Source organism: Podarcis erhardii, assembly GCF_964252035.2.
Source record: "Podarcis erhardii genome assembly, chromosome: 2".
Lineage (NCBI taxonomy): Eukaryota > Metazoa > Chordata > Lepidosauria > Squamata > Lacertidae > Podarcis > Podarcis erhardii.
Window position 1 is genome coordinate 21,690,787 of NC_138498.1, and position 18,638 is coordinate 21,709,424.

Here is an 18,638-nt window from a genome sequence, read left to right on the forward strand (position 1 = left end):
CAACTAGGCTATTCAAACTCAGGTCCCAGCACAGTAGGGTTGCCATATTTTCAAAGGTAAAAACCAGGACACCCTGGATGTGAGCTCCCCCCCCTTTCCCCCCCACAAAACTGCCCCCAAAATGTGACTTTTCAATTGACTTGCCTATGATCCAGGACAAAGTGCCGTCTTTCAGAAATTCCCCGAAGTCAATACCACCTTTGAAATCCTGGTAATGTCAGGGAAAATGCAGATGTATGGCAGCCTTACAACACAGCAAATTCCCTGCATAATGTTTAACTACTTATCAGAACTGTAGGCTTGCAATGCAGCTTTCTGGAAAAATATATACATATATTCAGATACAACTGAATCTGAAGTCTTGCAACATAACTTAATATAAATTGCATACATGGTAGGCAAACAAAAGCAGCAAATCACTACAAACTGTAATCAAACAAGGCTCTCTGCACACTTAGGAAAACCTTACTTTTTATTCAACTTCGCTCAGCCTAAGTTTCCTGTCCCCCACAAGCTGTCTCCCCTCCCCAAGCACTGGGCCCATTCCCACCTACACTCAAGCTATAAAGTTATTGAGCTTTTGTTCCCTCAGCAATGCTCCTTCAAGAGAAAGGTTACTGCTGCTCTTCTGTTCAGGAGACTGTTCTTTAAAAAAACACCCCCAAAACCAACAACCACCCAAATGGTTGCTGGTCAGATGCAAACCTTGCAGCAGCAAAGAGCAAAACCAGCGACTACTGCAAGCTGCTCACACCCTTTGGGAACCGCTTCCTCTCATTCGCGTCCCTATTTTTCACACTCAGCTGCCCGCCGCCTCCATGATTCCAGTGCCTCGTTGTTTCGGGGTGGTACCAAACAGGGTACTATTTCCAAAAGTAAAAACCAGGACATCCTGAAAGTTGCTTAGCTTTTAGGAAGACCCCAACATTGTTGGTTCTGTTTTTTAAGGAAACAACAGAAATTGTAGAGCCTTTTTTAAGGAACCCCCAAAAATTCTTGATTTTTTTTTTTAAAGGAAATTGCAGTGGTTGTTTTCTTTTCTTTTCTTTCTTTTTTTAAGGAAACCCAGCCGTCAATTCTGCCTTTGAACTCCCGGGAAAATCCGGACTTATGGCAGCCTCAGTGCCACGGCTCCAGTCTGTCTGGGAACAACCCCCTTCCGGCCTGGAAGCCAAATCCCCAATATGTGTGTGTGTGTGTGTGTTTGTGGGACGGGGCTGGGGGTCCTCCCCGCATTACTCGTTCATTGCCATAGGGAAATGCACTCTGGACATGCTCAGAGGCACTCTCGCGGTCCTTCCACAGGTCGCCCGGCTTTGCGGGAAAGAGGCCCTCGCCGTCCGCGCAGGCCCTTCGTTCCCTCACAAACCAGCTCCGCTCCGCCGCCCCCTCGACGGCCTGCCTCGAAGCCCCCCCCCCCCCTTTCGCGAAACGGCCCATTCGCTCGCCTCAGCCCTGCCTCCCCTGTCCCTCCCTCGACCCCATTAAGCGGCAGCGCCCGGGAGCCCCGTCCTACCCCGACGACGACCCAGCCGCTGTCTCCACAACCGCCGCCCCCCCCCCGCCCCCTTTACCTCAGGCCGCCGCCGCCAAACACCGGGAAAGCGAGCCCCGCCCACCAGCGAAGAGACAGAGAACGGGAGCGAGCAGCGAACGGTGCGCGAGCCCCGGCAGCCAATAGGGCCGCAGGCGACTCTCCTCCCTTCAGCCAATGCTTAAACACGGACGCCGGCCAATGGGAGCGAGGCAAAGGCGGGGCCCTCCCGTCTGTCTGTCTGTCTCTTTCTCTCTCTTTCTCTCTCTCTCGCGCCAACTCCGCCCGCCTCTCCACCCTCGCGCGCGACGGAGTTCGGAGAACAACGGAGCCTCTGAAGCTCCGCCTCCCCTCCGCCCGCCCAATCGGGCTTCTTCGTTAAGGGACGGCCAATCAGGTGAAAAGGGGGTAAGGCTGCTCTTCGCCCGAACCGTGACGGCTCTTGGGCCAATCCGGGAAGCCGTGGGGCTCAAAAAGCCAATCCGAGCGCGTGGAACGTGGCGGAGATGCCGCGGGTTGCCCAATACCGCAGCGCCTAGGAAACCCGCCTGTCTCTCTTTTAACCCTTTCTTTTCTTCCCTCCGCCTGCGCGAATGGAGACGTGGGTTTGCCTGTTAATAGCGGCGGTGTGACAGGTAGAAATCCAACAGGTGACGCTTCAATCACCGATTCTGCGTTTCTATGCTAAAAAGTTGGAATTTCTGCCTGTCGGGCTTAAAGATTTTGATGGAAGTAATAATGGAATTTTGATGGAAGTAATAATGGAATACTGAATGGTTTGGTTTATATAAAATATGTAGGGATTTATGTTATGCAAAATGAACCATGGAAAAAGAAGAAAGGGAAGTCATTGATATTTTAAGGTTGTTTAAATGAATACTCTTAAATTCTAAAACAGAAAATTTATAAACAAACAAACAAACAAACGTACACACGCCACCTTGGGAGCTCTCCTATAGGAGAAAAGTGGCAATTCAGCCCGGACACTGAGATCCACTTCCAAGGGCCTTCTGGCAGTTCCCTCACTGCGAGAAGCGAGGTTACAGGGAAGGAACCAGGCCTTCTTGGTAGTGGCACCCTCCCTGTAGATGTCAGGGAGATAAAGAATGACACAACTTTTAGGAAACATCTGAAGGGAAGTTTTTAACGTCTGACATTTTATTATTTTATATATTTTGCTGGAAGCTGCCCAGAACGGTGGGGAAAACCTAGCCAGATGGGTGGGGTAAGGTAAAGGTAAAGGTACCCCTGCCCGTATGGGCCAGTCGTGTTGTGCGCTCTAGGGTTGTGCGCTCATCTCACTTAAGAGGCCGGGAGCCAGCGCTCTCCGGAGACACTTCCGGGTCACGTGGCCAGCGTGACGAAGCTGCTCTGGCGAGCCAGCACCAGCACAGCACACGGAAACGCCGTTTACCTTCCCGCTATAAAGCAGTACCTATTTATCTACTTGCACTTAGGGGTGCTTTCGAACTGCTAGGTGGGCAGGAGCTGGGACCGAAAGACGGGAGCTCACCCCACCGCGGGGATTCGAACCGCCAACCACGCGATCAGCAAGTTCTAGGCACTGAGGTTTTACCCACAGCGCCACCCGCGTATAACAATAGAATTATTATTATTATCATCATCATCATCATCATCATTATCATTATTATTTCTGTTCCTCAACCAAAACTCTTAGCAATTTATCAGCAACTAAAGGGCAACATGCTCCACTTGCTGCTAGAGTCACCCTCTTTGAAAAGTCCTGTTCAGCGCCTCTCCCTGCAAAACATACAAGCTGATAGGATAGGTTTTGTATTGGTTATTTAGTTATCTAGTTATGACCCTCTGCGCATGATACTCAGAGTCATTCTTGAGCAGATCTCTTCAGATTCCCAAGGTGAAGCTGGGGCATTGCAAACAAGTTCCATGACTGAGCTTTGATGAGCCATTATTCGAATTCAGAATAAGAATTTGAAATTCTCCTCCTTCAGACCCCAATGTCACCAGTTATGGCCCGTTGTGGATTTGAGCACAAAGCCTATTTTAATTCGTGTCCGCAGCCTGTTATCGCGCTGTTGCTTCTTCTGAAATATAGACAAACCCCACACATATTTTCTTTGTGCGAAACCATAGGATCATTTTTCATTTCCCAAGGAATTTTTTTAAAGAAAAAAAAAACAGGAGCCCCATTCATTCCTGCTTTTCAGCAGCTCATCAGCGGCACCTGCTGGGATCAGCTGAGCTTGCAGGCTTTTCAAACCAACAAACCTCTATCTGCATCTCCCAGGAAAGGCAGTTGTGCATGAGGAACAACACCACAATTCACAATCTGGGGTCCCACATGGACCACTTGAAAATTGTTAAAGGTCTTGGCTCACCTCATCCTGATTTTTCCTCCTGTTGTAGATATTGTAACTTGCATGACTATTTAATAAAATGCAGACTATCTATAAATCTATTGGAAATGTTGTACCATATTTTTTCGTGTATAAGACTAGGTTCCCCCCCCTAAAAAATAACGTCAAAAATTAGGGCGTGTCTTATACACAGATAGTGTCTCCCCCCATTTTCTTAAATCTGAGTCCCCCAAAATAGGGGGTGTCTTATACATGGGGGCTTCTTATAGACGGAAAAATACGGTAATATCCAAAACTTCCAGAATGTCTTTTTCATTATTTGTTTTTTAAGTGTCAATTTTAATACGAAAAAGGACAGAGAAAGGTTAATAATGACAGTAAACAATGTCAGGTTGCACTGAGAATATAATGGCCACCGATATTTCCTATCTAAAATAAAACATACAAGTCAATCCAAGTCAATCCAAGTGTCCAAATAGGTATCCACATGACACTATAAAAATGTTGCCATGGTGGTGAGATATAACATATCCTTCGAGGTTTATGGCAACCATAATGGCTTACATAAGATGTACTTTTGACCTCTTGTTAACTACTATACTTATAGGAATACAGTGGTACCTCGCAAGACGAATGCCTCGTAAGACAAAAAACTCGCAAGACGAAAGAGTTTTTCGTTTTTTGAGTTGCTTCGCAAGACGGATTTCCTTATGGGCTTGCTTCGCAAGACGGAAACGTATTGCAAGTTTGTTTCCTTTGTCTTGCAAGTTTGTTTCCTTTTTCTTGAAACCGTGCATTCAGGGGTTGCAGTTGCGACTTGAATTCGAGGAGCAACTCATAGCATGCGGTGTGGTAGCCTTTTTTGAGGTTTTTGAAGACTTTGGTGATTTTTGAAGCTTTTCCAAAAATCCGTGCTTCGCAAGACGAAAAAATCGCAAGACGAAAAAACTCGCAGAACGAATTAATTTCGTCTTGTGAGGTACCACTGTATACGTTAAAAGTACATGGGCATTGCAAATATCAAACTTTTTGGCAATACGTAATTTATACTGACAACTATTTCAGACCAAAACGAATGCATCATGGATGTGCTCACCATCATATTCCACAACAAGGCATTTGCAACATTTCGCCTCCAGCATCTATAGTTCTTAAACAGGGCCTTCCTGTGCTGAAGTTGCGCAGTCCAATTTACCCGAAACATAATTTTTTGTTGGATCAACCTAAAATCTAGAGAAATGTTCCATATAGATTCTAGAGAAATTTCCGATTGTTTAGGTTGTATAGCATAATCCCTATTCCACAACTCTCTAGGTTCCTGCCAATCTACTTTACAAAGGTCCAAGAAGCATTTATAAACAGCAGTCATAGATTTAGCTTTCAGGGGAGATCCAGTAATTCCCTCCAACAATTGAGAAGTTGCTCAATGCAGATGGTCCATAAATACACACCAACAGGTATTGTAATTGAAGATATTGCCATTCAGCACTCACTGGTGAATTATATTAAAAATGCAATGTGGGGGGTGGGGCTGGGATCCATCTGAACCTATCAGTTGATCCCACCAGCAAACTCACAAAATTCTAAGAAACCCAATAAATGTATTCTTCAACTACTTGGAAGACTATTGGGAATGTAGATGCAGAAATGGGTACTATTATTTTGATAGCATCAAAAATGTCAATTTCAATGTATTGTAGGGGAAAGATGCCTCACCATCTCCCCTGGTCAGACTAGTTCTTTAGTATTTGGGATAAAGCAGTAAATCATAAGCTAACTTATTATGTACAAGCAAGAGAAAAATGTATAGGGGGAAAAATGTCTGATTTTATTTCCTTCTGGAACGAAAAATTTGGTGATAATGTGAGACAGTGCTCATTATTTTCTTTAGTTTAGATTTTGAGTCTCTGTGGTTTTGGATTAATGCTTATATGCCATTCTTCTTTTCTAGGGTTGCCATATGTCTGGAATTTCCTGGACATAGCCGGGAACCAGCCGTCGGAAACTGTCCTGGTGTGGGAATTGCTGAAATGTCCGGGAGAAACCAGATGAATGGCAAACCACGTTGGCGATTTCCCTTAAAAATAGCTCAACAACTTTGGGCAAAACTACAGAATGCTCAACAACTTTTCTGTCCGGATTTTCACTTTTTGAAATATGACAACCCTCTCTTTTCTGTACTTTAAAAAAAATACAATAAGAATATTATATATGTTTTCAAACCTCCTGAGTGGTCCCCCCCAAAAAAACCTCCCAAATATTATTAGCAAACATTTTATTTGTATAATAAATGTATCCTCCCTTCAATACAAATATTTCTAGGACAGAAAAGCAAAACTTAAAAGCACTGCTTCTCCTCCTATGTCAAAAGACAGGCAACATAAAAAGAAAAGGGATCACACCAGTCCATAGAGCGCTGGAAAGTCTCTAGAAAACAGACCCAGAGAATTTGAAGGGCAAGGGGGAAAAACAGGGAGGAGGAAGACTTGGCACCACCAAGTCAACAGATGACCAAGTGGAAGGGCATATTATATGTTATGTACTGAGTTGAATAGGAATCAAAAAGCAGCAGTCTGATTGGTCCTAGAACAATAGGATTCAGAATGCAGCAGTCTGATTGGTCCTAGAACAATAGGGTCCAGAATGCAGCAGTCTGATTGGTCCTAGAACAATGCAGCAGTATGATTGGTCTGCAGGAGCCACCCAATCCAGCTCCAGGTGGAAGTGAACCCGCAACCTGATTGGCCTACAGGAGAATCCCAGAATTAGCCAATCACGTGCGACCCATTCTGTAAATAATGTATATAAAGCAGATATTTTGGGGGAACTTTCATTCCTCACTACTATGAGCTGAATAAATAGCATGAAATCCACACTCTACTCCAAATATATTTCACTATACAATTTGTGTCCTCCATCTTCTGGACCAATGTAGGGCTGCTCTGAGAAACTCTTTTGAGAACCATGGCTTCAAGGCGTAATGCTTTTATTCCCCCCAGCAACATAAACGTCAGTGTTTTATGGAGGCAGTCAGAGTCTGTCATGTCGGCTTTGGCTTCCTCATCTGTGTGAGGAGCTCGTAGGCAGCTTGTACCTCAATGAAACGTCTCTCCGCCTCTTCCGCCCGGTGCCGATTGTGATCTGGATGCCAAAGCTTCACCAGCTCCCGGTAGCTTTTGTGGATTTCTTCAGGTGTGGCATCGTCGTGGATTCCTAAGACCTAATAGGGAAAGGAGGAAACATTTCAGGCCTGTTAGGTGGAGGAGATGTCCTGGTGGGCCTCACAGCCAGTGGCACAGTAGAGGCTGCTGTCGGTGGGGAAGCCAAGAACGACTGCCTAGTTTTATAGATCGGTATAAGCTGAGTCCTATGCAGAATGACCTTCATAGAATCATAGAGTTGGAAGGTGTTGGGAAACTGTGTCCGTGCAGCTACTCACACAGAGTCATTTAAGGTTTGGCAGACAGCCAGAAGGCAATCTGAAGGAGTAAGTCTGCCTGGTGATAACAGAGACATGGAGACCGCTCCCTGATTGGTCAAGCTCTCTCAAAGGAGTGATAATTAATGGCCTACTAACTGGTAGTTCGGAGTTTAGAGGTTCAGAGTTCTGTGTGTCAGTGTAGGAGTTGTGAGTTGTGTCAGAGAGAGCTAGCAAAAGATCCGTGTTCTGTTCCTGTAAATAGTCCACTGTATATAATAAACACCTAACTATAAGTTCCTGGTTCCTGCTTCAGCTATCCTGTCTGCAGCCAAGTCAACAATTGCTTCCATGGATTCTGCGTTTATTCTGCTAGGTCTGGCTAAGGTCCTGCAACTAGTCGGAAAGTTGTGAAACACCGAATAGGTTTTACCAATAGAAGGGACCCTGAGGATTGTCTAGTCCAAGGCCCTATGTTAACGGAGAAATCTGAGGGTTCCCTTGGACAAAAAACAAGTACACCAGCCAGGAATACAAGAGCAAAACAGCTGCCAGTAGGCTTGGTCTTTATTGAAGACTGTTGCGACAGGACTCCCACCTGCCACAAGGTGGAACAAGATGGAAGCCCCGAACAAAAGAGCCCCCAAACTTTTATTAGCTGCTAATTCCCATGTTACACCCCCCCCCAACTACATCATGGTTACATCATGAAAGGGGAGGTCTGGTGGCAGTAATCTGAGCATCCTGGACCCTGCCCCATGGTTCTCCTTGCCCTCCACCAAACACCCATCAAGTGTAACAAAAAAGATATTTACATTTCCCGGTTTCTCAGCCAAGTTAATCACACCCTTTTGTTTTCATCTGGGTTTGTTATTTCTGGAATGGCTGGAATTTCTGGAATGGCTACCTGTCTGGCACTCAGGTATCAGGATGCCAGGGATTATCACTCAGGCAGAGGGGCTGCTGAGTAGCTGAGCTCACATGTCTATCTGAATTTCTGGAGTTTTCCCAGTGAGCCAGTACATAGATAAAGGTAAAGGTAAAGGTAAAGGGACCCCTGACCATTAGGTCCAGTCGTGGCCGACTCTGGGGTTGCGGCGCTCATCTCGCTTTATTGGCCAAGGGAGCTGGCGTACAGCTTCTGGGTCATGTGGCCAGCATGACTAAGCCACTTCTGGCGAATCAGAGTGGTGCACGGAAACGCCATTTACCTTCCCGCCGGAGCGGTACCTTCCCGCCGGAGCGGTACCTATTTATCTACTTGCACTTTGACGTGCTTTTGAACTGCTAGGTTGGCAGGAGCAGGGACCGAGCAACGGGCACTCACCCTGTTGCAGGGAGTCGAACTGCCAACCTTCTGATTGGCAAGTCCCAGGCTCTGTGGTTTAACCCACAGCACCACCCATGTCCCTTACAACATATATAAAACATACTAAAATAACAAACATTAAAAACTTCCTTATACAGGGCTGCCTTCAGATGTCCTCTAAAACTTAAGTAGTTCTTTATCTCCTTGACATTTGAAAGGAGGGTGTTAAAGATGGGAATAGAGACATTTCGATTCCCTCTTCCCAAAGCCCAAACTTCCTGTTTCCCAGTTCCACTTGAAAGATGGATAAAGTAGCCTTAGTTACCAGCTAAGTCCAACTCTAGCCTTATCCTTGAGTTGGCTGAAGATTCAAAAACCATGAATCTAGAAATATGAGCATGACCAAAAAAGCAACGCCGCCCGATTCACTCCAAAATGGAGCCAAATATCGGCAAAAGCCCCACAGAAGCTTTTTGCGCCACAAAATCTGCATTCCACAGAGACTTCCTAAATGGGGTCACCCAAAAATTGTCTCCCAATTCACTCCAAAATGTTGCCAAACATCGCCAAAAGCTCCACAGAAGCCTTTTGTGGCCCTAAACCCATGTTCCATGGAGACTTCCGGAACAGGGGAGCTCAGCATCCTAAACCACGGGATCACGGCATTGACATTGCCCTATTTATTCCAAAACAGTGCCAAATGTCAGTAAAAGTCCCTCAGAAGCCTTTTGCTGCAAAACCCCACATTCTGGAGAGACTTCCGAAACGGGGCCCTCAGTATCCTAACCCACATGGTCACAGCATCACCCAAAATGGACAGATCCCACTCCTCTAGCCCAGTTGCTATAAAGTATACCATCACAAAAACAAAACTGAGCTGAAGAGTATTGCCCTGTACCTTCAATGCCATCCGCTGCCTCTCGTTCTGGACCGAGTGCACGAAGGCAAAAACTTGCTCCCACTCCTGGAAGGAGCCACCGCTGAAGCCCAGCATCTTCCAAGCATGGTAGGGCAGGAGGAGCACCGATTCCAGCGCGCTGCTCAGGGATGGGAACACACTGAGCCAATCCAGCGTGGATCTAAGAGTGCCGGCTACGTAGCTGGCAGTGGCCGCTGTGTTGTAGAAGACAGAGTATGCCAAAGGTGTAGTGAAAGCAAGGTAGGCGAGGCCCAGTCGGTACAGTCGGGCACCAAGCTTCTCCCTGGTGCCCTTGCTGGACTTATAGCACCGGTGTCGCTGGGCTGTGACACTAGTTGTGAGAGTGATGGGGAAGATGGCCAGAGAGCGGCCATAGAAGATTGGTGCAGTTATGAAGGCCGCCTTTAAAGTAGCTTGGAGATCAGAGGATTGGTCACCCACTGCGGAAACCAGGTGAACTCCGAGTCCCACCGCCAGGGGGAGAGCCAGGAAGTAAAAACCAGGGAGGCCTGAGAGACCCATCAGGGCCACCAAACCAAAGTAGATGCCTACTGAGGCTTGGCCAAGGAAGCGCACAGGGCTGAAAGGTGGAGGTCCATCTCTGGGCAGTTCCAAGGTGCGATTGGCCTGCGTCACCCAGCCCGGCAGCAGCCACAGCTCCCAGAGCCACCCCATCCCAAAACCGCCCAAAGTCAGCATCCACAATAGGGCATGGTTATCCCGGCCCAGGTAGAGATGATGGAGCCCAGCGGGACCTCCCAGGGCCCAGAGGGCAATAGCCACCAGAAGCCGCTTGGCCATCATTCACCAGGCACCTCTTCACTGTGGGCAGGGCCCTCTGCTGTAAGACATCTCACTGGCGACCTGAGGAGGGAGAGAGCAAAAGGTAGCAGGTACATGAAGAACAACCCCCCCTCACCCACAGCATATTAAAGGGCATTAGGCCCAATTGGGCCATGTTTCAGCTGACATAATACACACACCCCTCCCTCCTCCCAAGATGTCCAATATAATAATAATAATAATAATAATAATAATAATAATAATAATCTATTTATACCCTATCCATCTGGCTGGGTTTGCCTAGCCACTCTGGGCAGTTCCCAACAGAATATTAAAAACATGATAAAACATTAAACTGGCAAGAAACAGTGGCCCTCTGGGCTCCGCCCCCACCCAGTGTTATTCAGATAGTCCCCCACCCCCTGGCTGCGATGGTCTTTGATTCTGACTTCAACCATCGGGTAAGACTGAGTTGATTTGGCAAAGGATGTTTAAGGAGATAACAGAAATCACTGGGTTAAAACCGAGCAAAAGTCCAGAGGTAGCATAATTATCAATTTACAATGGGATGGGAGGTTCACAGGCTATGAAGGACTTGCTCACAAATTTATTGACAGCTGCACAAATTATGATAGCTAGGAAGTGGAAGGGGCAAGCAGAATATAAAATGGAAGAATGGTATAAAGAGGCGTGGGATATAGCTATTAATGACAAATTAACATGTGCCATTAAGGTAAGTTGGGAAATACGCAAGAGAAATGATTCTGAGGAGAAATGGAAGGTGTTTGTAGAATTTGTACTGTTAAAACGGAAAGGGGTCAAGCCATCACATGAGGTGTTGAAATATTGGAAGGCTGGATAGTTACAATGGAATGGTCTCAGTGGTGGGGTGCACAATTTTATTCTTATTTAATTATTATTATTACTTTGTCAAAATTATATATATGTGTGTATATATGTGTGTGTGTGTGTGTGTGTACACACACACACACACACACATATATATACACACACAGTGATACCTCAGATTACAGATGCTGCAGGTTACAGACGCTTCAGGTTACAGACTCCGCTAACCTGGAAGTAGTACCTCAGGTTAAGAACTTTGCTGCTTCAGGAAGAGAACAGAAATCGTGTGACAGCAACGGGAGGCCCCATTAGCTAAAATGGTACCTCAGGTTACGAACAGTTTCAGGTTAAGAACGGACCTCCGGAACGAATTAAGTTCTTAACCAGAGGTACCACTGTGTGTGTGTGTGTGTGTGTGTGTGTGTGTGTGTATAGTCATATATATATGACTGACTTGATTCCCACCTCTCTGTTTCCCAATGTAGATCTTCACTCTCCCCATGTTCCTGATGATCTTTATTCCCTCCTTGTTCCAGCTGTAGATCTTCCTTCACCCCTTCTTCCCTGGCGGCGAGGGAAAGTACCATTTTGTAGTTTTCCTCTGGTGCCAAAACGACTAGCCCTACCCCCTACGGCCCCACTGTTCCCAACATAAAGGATTCCCCAGCCACAATGCTTCCTATAGTCAGAGCTTCCCATACCTGCTGCACGCTGGATCCAGCCACTCTGGGCTCCCCGCCGCTTGCTGAATCGAGGAGGCAAATCTGAACAACACAATCACTGCAGCTCAGTGGCAGAAGACATTCTTGGCATGAAGAAGGTTCCAGGTTCAATCCTTGGCATTTCCAGACAGAGCAGACAGTACTGAACTAAGTGAACTGATGGCCTGACTCACTCTAAGGCAGTTTCCTTTGTCCCTAGGAACAGCGTTTCCAGAACCATAAATACACACCTTTCGTCTCACTCCCAGTGGGGGGAACATCGGCACAATTTTATCAGGGCTATAATGTCGACTCAGAAAGCCTTTGATCCCATTGCACTAGGCTGGACTTTGCTTTCCTGGGGTGGGGGCGGGGACTGGGCACAGGACATCTGTCAGGAAAGGGGGTGGGGAGAGTGGCCAAAGGGCAGTGTGGTGGCACACCCAGCATACCGACAGCACTGAAGAGTCAGGAGCTGTGTCGAAGGCGTTTGTCACAGTATGGAGGGAAATCATCACCGGAGCTGGGCTTCTCCCAATTCATCCATGCATTTCAGAGTTATCCACACAGCACCAATTGCTTCTTTCTTCTTTGGCGATCACTCGTAGCTGAGTCAGATTGTCTTCCATGAACATGGTTTTAAAAGTGAGTCCGTAAGTGACTGTGGACGCCAATTCTGGATCCACACGTCCTTCCACAGTGGGGACATAGGTTTCCAGGCAGGAGCTGATCACGGTGAGGGTTTGCCAAGCGTGCCTTCCTCTTAGCACATTTCTCCCTTTTGTCCTGAGTTTGAGCGTCTTCAGTGCTCATGGCACCTTTGGTAAAGGCCGTTCTCCAACTGGAGCGCTCGCAGGTCAGTGTTTCCCAGTTGTCAGTGTTTATAGAGAGCCAGTGTGGTGTAGTGGTTAAGAGCGGTAGTCTTGTAATCTGGGGAACCGGGTTCGAGTCTCCGCTCCTCCACATGCAGCTGCTGGGTGACCTTGGGCCAGTCACACTTCTTTGAAGTCTCTCAGCCCCACTCACCTCACAGAGTGTTTGTTGTGGGGGAGGAAGGGAAAGGAGATTGTTAGCCGCTTTGAGACTCCTGAAGGGGAGTGAAAGGCGGGATATCAAATCCAAACTCTTCTTCTTCTTCTTCTTCTTATACTACATTTTTAAAAGATTTGCCTTGAGACAGTCTTTAAACCTCTTTTGTTGACCACCAGCATTACGCCTTCCATTTTTAAGTTCAAAATAGAGTAGTTGCTTTGGAAGACGATCATCAGGCATCCGCACAACATGACCAGTCCAACAAAGTTGATATTGAAGAATCATTGCTTCAACACTGGTGATCTTTGCTTCTTCCAGTCCACTGATATTAGTTCACTTGTCTTCCCAAGTGATGTGTAAAATTTTTTGGAGACATCGTTGATGGAATCCTTCGAGGAGTTGGAGATGGCATTTATGAGTGGTCCATGTTTCACAAGCAAATAGTAAGGTTGGTAGTACAATAGCTTTGTAAACAAGCATTTTGGTTTCCCTGCGAATGTCCCAGTCCTCAAACACTCTGTGCTTCAGTTGGGAGAAAGCTAATGTGTATTACAAAACACACACACACACACACGCAGCATGTAGGAATGCACAACAGAGGCATGGGCTCCTGCAAACTGGCACAGATGTGCATTCAAAGTTTACATTCAGTTTTTTGGCCCGCAGAAGCTATGCAATCTGATCAGCGATATGGTTGCATTTGGACTGAGGGATCATCAGGACTCTTCCTTCCTGATGGGTGGAGCAGAGGGAGCTATCTAGCTATGGAGAGGCACATGGCTCTGTGAACACATATCCGCAGGGGAGTCTTTAAACCTCTTTTGTTTGTCAGCATCGCCCTTGAGCCAGTGCCACCAACTGGACTCATACACTTCAGCCCGACTGGGCTAGGCGAGCTGGGTAGCACTTCCAGAGACCACCTTCTGCACAGGAACAGGTCAAAGTGCTGTGGACTCACAGCTTAGAGTTCCAACAAGAAGACAGTCGACGCACAGCAGAGTACAGCAGAGTATAGCAGAGCATAAACGACTCGGAGAGCAGCTCTGTAGAATATCTTCTTTTATTCTATCTACAATACACAACTATGTACAGAGCTAAATGAGGTCTAAACGAAAATGCTGAACTGCACTGAGTGTCTGCAGCTGCTCCTAGCAGCAACCTTATCTATACACACGATCTCTCTAACACTCAGTCTCTCTCTCTCTCTCTCTTTGATGTGAGGCTGGAGCGGAATAAGTAGAGAGCAGAAACCGCCCCCTCCTCTCTGGAGAATCAGCAGAGAACATCAGCAGATTCTTGGATATGGGAGGGGTGAAATCTCCTCATTGTTAACCACCAGCATTACACCTTCCATTTTCAAGTTCAGACTTAAAAATGTACTGTTCTATACCTAGCACTCAACCAATGCTACCCTGATTTTTTAACTACCATTGTTTCCCCTGGGATACACAACTTGGGCATGAGTGTTTCAGTCCCCCTGGGCATAAATAATTGGGCAGTGTCCTTTTTCAGAGTCTGCTCAAAGTCAAAAGCCTCCATAACTCCTTTTGCAATGCATGGGAGAAATGGAAAGCTAATACTTCTGAGCCTGGTGGTAAAGCTTTAAGGACATCAGAACTGCCTTCCTGGATCAAACCAAAACCCACCCAGTCCTGATGGCCTCAGAAAGTTTCCAAACCGTCGTCTACTGTTGGTGCTTGCCTGCATCTGATGCTCTCATAACTCAGAAGTAAAAACCTACTGCATTCTCTGGCATTCAAGCAAGCATGCACAGAGCTGGAGCTTCAGAGGCATACTGTGTCTGAACAAAGAGGGGTTTTGTCTGGGTGCCTTTCCAGCAATCCTTTCTCCAAGCATTGGAAGTCGTCCCCCCCCCCCAGTGTTCCTGCATATACTTGACCCACCCCTGACAACTAAGAGTGGTCCAATTACGCCAGATCCAACTAAAGCTCAGTACTGTTAAGATGCTTCACAACACGGGTGGCGCTGTGGTCTAAACCACTGAGCCTCTTGGGCTTGCCGATCAGAAGGTCGGCGGTTTGAATCCCCGTGGTTCAAATCTCCTGTTGCTCTGTCCCAGCTCCTGCCAACCTAGCAGTTCGAAAGCACGCCAGCACAAGTAGATAAATAGGTACAGCTGCAGCGGGAAGGTAAATGGCATTTCCATGCGCTCTGGCTTTTCTCATAGTGTTCTGTTGTGCCAGAAGCGGTTTAGTCCTGCTGGCCACATGACCCGGAAAGCTGTGTGTAGACAAACGCTGGCTCCATCGGCCTGAAAGCGATATGAGCGCCGCAACCCCATCGTCACCTTTGACTGGACTTAACCACCCAGGCATCCTTTACCTTTACTGTTAAGATGCATCATATATCCAAAAACTGGCAGAATCAACCAGCAGACCAAGCCTCTGTGCTGGAAGGTACCTTCAAGCCGAAAAACACTTGAAGGATTAGCTAGCAACAGCTAATGATTGTTGATATATCTACAGTGGATCGGAAATTATAGAGACCTGCGTCTGATAGATGGTGAAATCTGTAATTATGTGTTGATTGATAAGATAATTGAGGACCAGGGAAACAGAAAGCAAGTACTTTACTGTGGGTGTAAACCACAAGCATTTCACAGGTAGGCTTCATTCCAATGATCCTCTTTTGCATGTCTCTTACCTTATATAAGATACTTGATTCCCATCCAGATCCAGGTTTTTAGCAAAGAGGTCAATCTGAATCAGTCAACAGGAATAACTTGTTTATTTATTTATTGCATTCCACTAGGTTGGTTTTTTTTAATGTTTACTGAAAGTTCAAGAAGTACATAACTATATGTGCACCAGACATGGTGAGACCCAAACAAAAAAGACAGAAATGTTGGAGGGTATGAAAGTTGCATAAGAGAAAGGGAAAACATGCCACAACGAAACCATGGTGCAAGCTTTTAGACTACATTTGACTGCTACTCAAGTGCCCTGTGTTACCAGGTCATGTGGCAGCAGGTGTGAGACAGGTAAACTCATGCACTTTTCAGATTCAAAATCTGTAAAGGAAGAATCAGGCATGAAGAGATGCCCTCTGTAGCTACTGCTTGAATTGCAGGAAGAATCCTTGCAACTCTTGAATGCAAGCCAGGGTAGCAAAGGACTACATTTAGACGGCACTTCTGATTCTTCTTTTTCAAGTCGTGGGTTCAAAGCAGCCCCAGTCAGCTATCAAGTTGCCCATGGGAGTGGAGTCCTGGATCTGGCCCTCCAAGAGGATTCAGTTTCCCATCTCTGATGGGAATGCCAGTTACTTAATTAAGCACTCATCTCACACCCAGGACTAAAACATCACAAAACATCCATATATAAAAATTTAAAATATATACAAATAAACAGCCATGTAAAATACAGTGGTACCTCGGGTTACAGACGCTTCAGGTTACAGACACTTCAGGTTACAGACGCTTCAGGTTACAGACGCTTCAGGTTACAGACTCTGCTAACCCAGAAATAATACCTCAGGTTAAGAACAGAAATCGTGTGGTGGCAGCATGGCAGCAGTGGGAGGCCCCATTAGCTAAAGTGGTACCTCATGTTAAGAACAATTTCAGGTTAAGAACGGACCTCCGGAACGAATTACGTTCTTAACCCGAGGTACCACTGTATATAATGACGAGGATTTTCATTTCTTCCTGCTAAATAGTGCCATTCACCACTCTAATTGATACTGTTGATAAAAAACTCAGCCACCCTTGCAGTTACTTCCAGGTTAATGTCACACAGATAGAATCTGACATGTTCATTGTGCCGTGATTTTAGACTACCCAAATAAGGAGATAGCATAGCTGGTTGTACAACGGACAGTAGAATAGGATATGTTCTGCAGTGTCCGGCACATTCAAAGAACACCAGCAATGTCTGCTGTTTCTGTGGATGTTTAAATATCTGCTCTTGACAAAAGCTGAGGGGGAAACGTTCAGTCAGGCTAACATAAAGGCCTGGAATTATTAATTTTGATATATAAGTGACCCTGTTATCTGTTGCATTTAAACCATAGAAGTTGGGGAAGCAACTTTTATTTACAGCTGACTCAATGTTTTGTTTTTTAACATCCCTTGATCTGGTTTGAATATTGCGATAAATATATTGCTCGCTTGAATTCTACAAGGGTTCCAAGTCAAGACCAAAAGATCTGATTTTGCTTAAATCAGTGTTTCCCAGCCTTGGGCCTCCAGCTGTTTTTGAACTACAATTCCCATCATCCCTGACCACTGGTCTTGCTAGCTAGGGATGATGGGAGTTGTAGGCCAAAAACATCTGGGGGCCCAAGGTTGGGAAACACTGGCTTAAATAAGCCAGAGAGCAGACTCAAAAGTAGTCTTCCAAGTTCTGCAGTAGTCTCCCAAATTGCAAGCTCACTTGAATACAGGGAAATAGCAACACTGCCCCAGTAACCTTTCTGTGGTTTTATTTTTATTTTGCATTGCTTCAAATTAAAGCGAGTTCAAGTTCCTACTCTTAGGAAATGCTTTAAAACACCAGGTGGCAGCATCTATCTACATCATCCTAAAAGCACAGACAAAACTCCTAACTAGGGAGTGGAACTCTTTGTACAAGGATCTCTATCTTCACAAGTGCAACACACAAAGGAAGAATGTCGTTGGATTCGGGGATAGAGGAAGCACTTTGAGACATTAAGAACTTCCTACACGAAAGGCAGTCACATACAGGAATTCGCACGAGGCCCCTGTGCGGATCCTCATGCACAAAGAGGTACAATCGTTGTCTTCAAATATCTGAAAGGCCATGGAGAAAAGATAATAATAATAATAATAAATTTTATTTATATCCCGCCCTCCCCAGCCGAAGCCGGGCTCAGGGCGGCTAACAACAATCAACAATCAAACCATCAGATATTCACACATTCTAAAAATATTACATTATAAAAATCAATTAAAATCAAATTAATGGCAACTAATTAAGCAAGATTCTAAGCAGGTTGCCAGAGGAGGGAGTCAGGCTGCGCCCTGACCAAAGGCCTGGTGGAACAACTCTGTCTTGCAGGCCCTGCGGAAGGATGTCAGGTCCCGCAGGGCCCTAGTCTCTTGTGACAGAGCGTTCCACCAGATTGGAGCCGCAGCCGAGAAGGCCCTGGCTCTAGTTGAGGCCAGCCTAACCTCTCTGAGGCCTGGGACCTTGAGGATGTTATTATTTGCAGACCGTAGGTTTCTCTGTGGGGCATACCAGGAGAGGCGGTCCCGTAGGTACGAGGGTCCTAGGCCGTATAGGGCTTTAAAGGTTAAAACCAGCACCTTAAACCTGATCCTGTACTCCACCGGGAGCCAGTGCAGCTGGTATAGTACCGGTTGAATGTGATCTCGCAGCGAAGACCCCATAAGGAGTCTCGCCGCGGCATTCTGCACCCGCTGGAGTTTCTGGGTCAGTCTTAAGGGCAGCCCCACGTAGAGCGAGTTACAATAATCCAGTCTGGAGGTGACCGTCGCATGGATCACAGTGGCTAGGTCAGGGCGAGAGAGATAAGGGGCCAACTGCTTAGCTTGGCGGAGATGAAAAAATGCCGCCTTTGTTATAGCTGTAATCTGCGCCTCCATAGAGAGGGAGGTATCGAAGATTACACCCAAACTCTTAACGGACGGTGCTGGCACTAATTGCACCCCCGCAAGAGATGGGAGTTGCCCCCTCAATCCCATATCATCCCGCCCCAGCCAGAGGACCTCTGTCTTCGAAGGATTTAACTTCAACCGGCTCCCACGTAACC

At 46.4% G+C, this 18,638-nt stretch overlaps 2 protein-coding genes across 3 annotated transcripts in view; both read right to left on the reverse strand.

Annotated features, from left to right (window-relative positions):
• The window catches only part of SPATS2 (spermatogenesis associated serine rich 2), a 47,927-nt gene extending 46,207 nt beyond the window's left edge, over window positions 1-1,720 (reverse strand). Inside the window, exon 1 of one of the 2 annotated variants that reach the window (XM_081849733.1) lies at window positions 1,575-1,720. The gene's annotated coding sequence lies outside the window, so the exon portion shown is untranslated. Of the gene's footprint in view, window positions 1-1,516 lie in introns of both variants that reach the window. The other variant, XM_081849734.1, reaches the window with a different exon arrangement.
• A 3,960-nt stretch (window positions 1,721-5,680) lies between these two features.
• On the reverse strand, window positions 5,681-12,163 carry DNAJC22 (DnaJ heat shock protein family (Hsp40) member C22). The gene is made up of 3 exons (XM_081849903.1): window positions 11,853-12,163; window positions 9,499-10,383; window positions 5,681-7,093 (listed from the first exon to the last, which is right to left on the reverse strand). The coding sequence occupies exons 2-3, from the start codon at window positions 10,321-10,323 to the stop codon at window positions 6,914-6,916; spliced, it is 1,005 nt and encodes a 334-aa protein (XP_081706029.1). The 5' UTR covers window positions 10,324-10,383; window positions 11,853-12,163; the 3' UTR covers window positions 5,681-6,913.
• Window positions 12,164-18,638: the final 6,475 nt, after the last annotated feature.

What these genes read in the sequence shown, in the direction of transcription:
- DNAJC22 (XM_081849903.1), bottom strand. Translation starts at nt 10,323, where the DNA reads ATGATGGCCAAGCGGCTTCTGGTGGCTATTGCCCTCTGGGCCCTGGGA. An exon ending in GGCAGCGGATGGCATTGAAG is followed by an intron (nt 7,094 to 9,498) that starts GTACAGGGCAAT and finishes TTTCCCTATTAG; the next exon opens with GTCTTAGGAATCCACGACGA.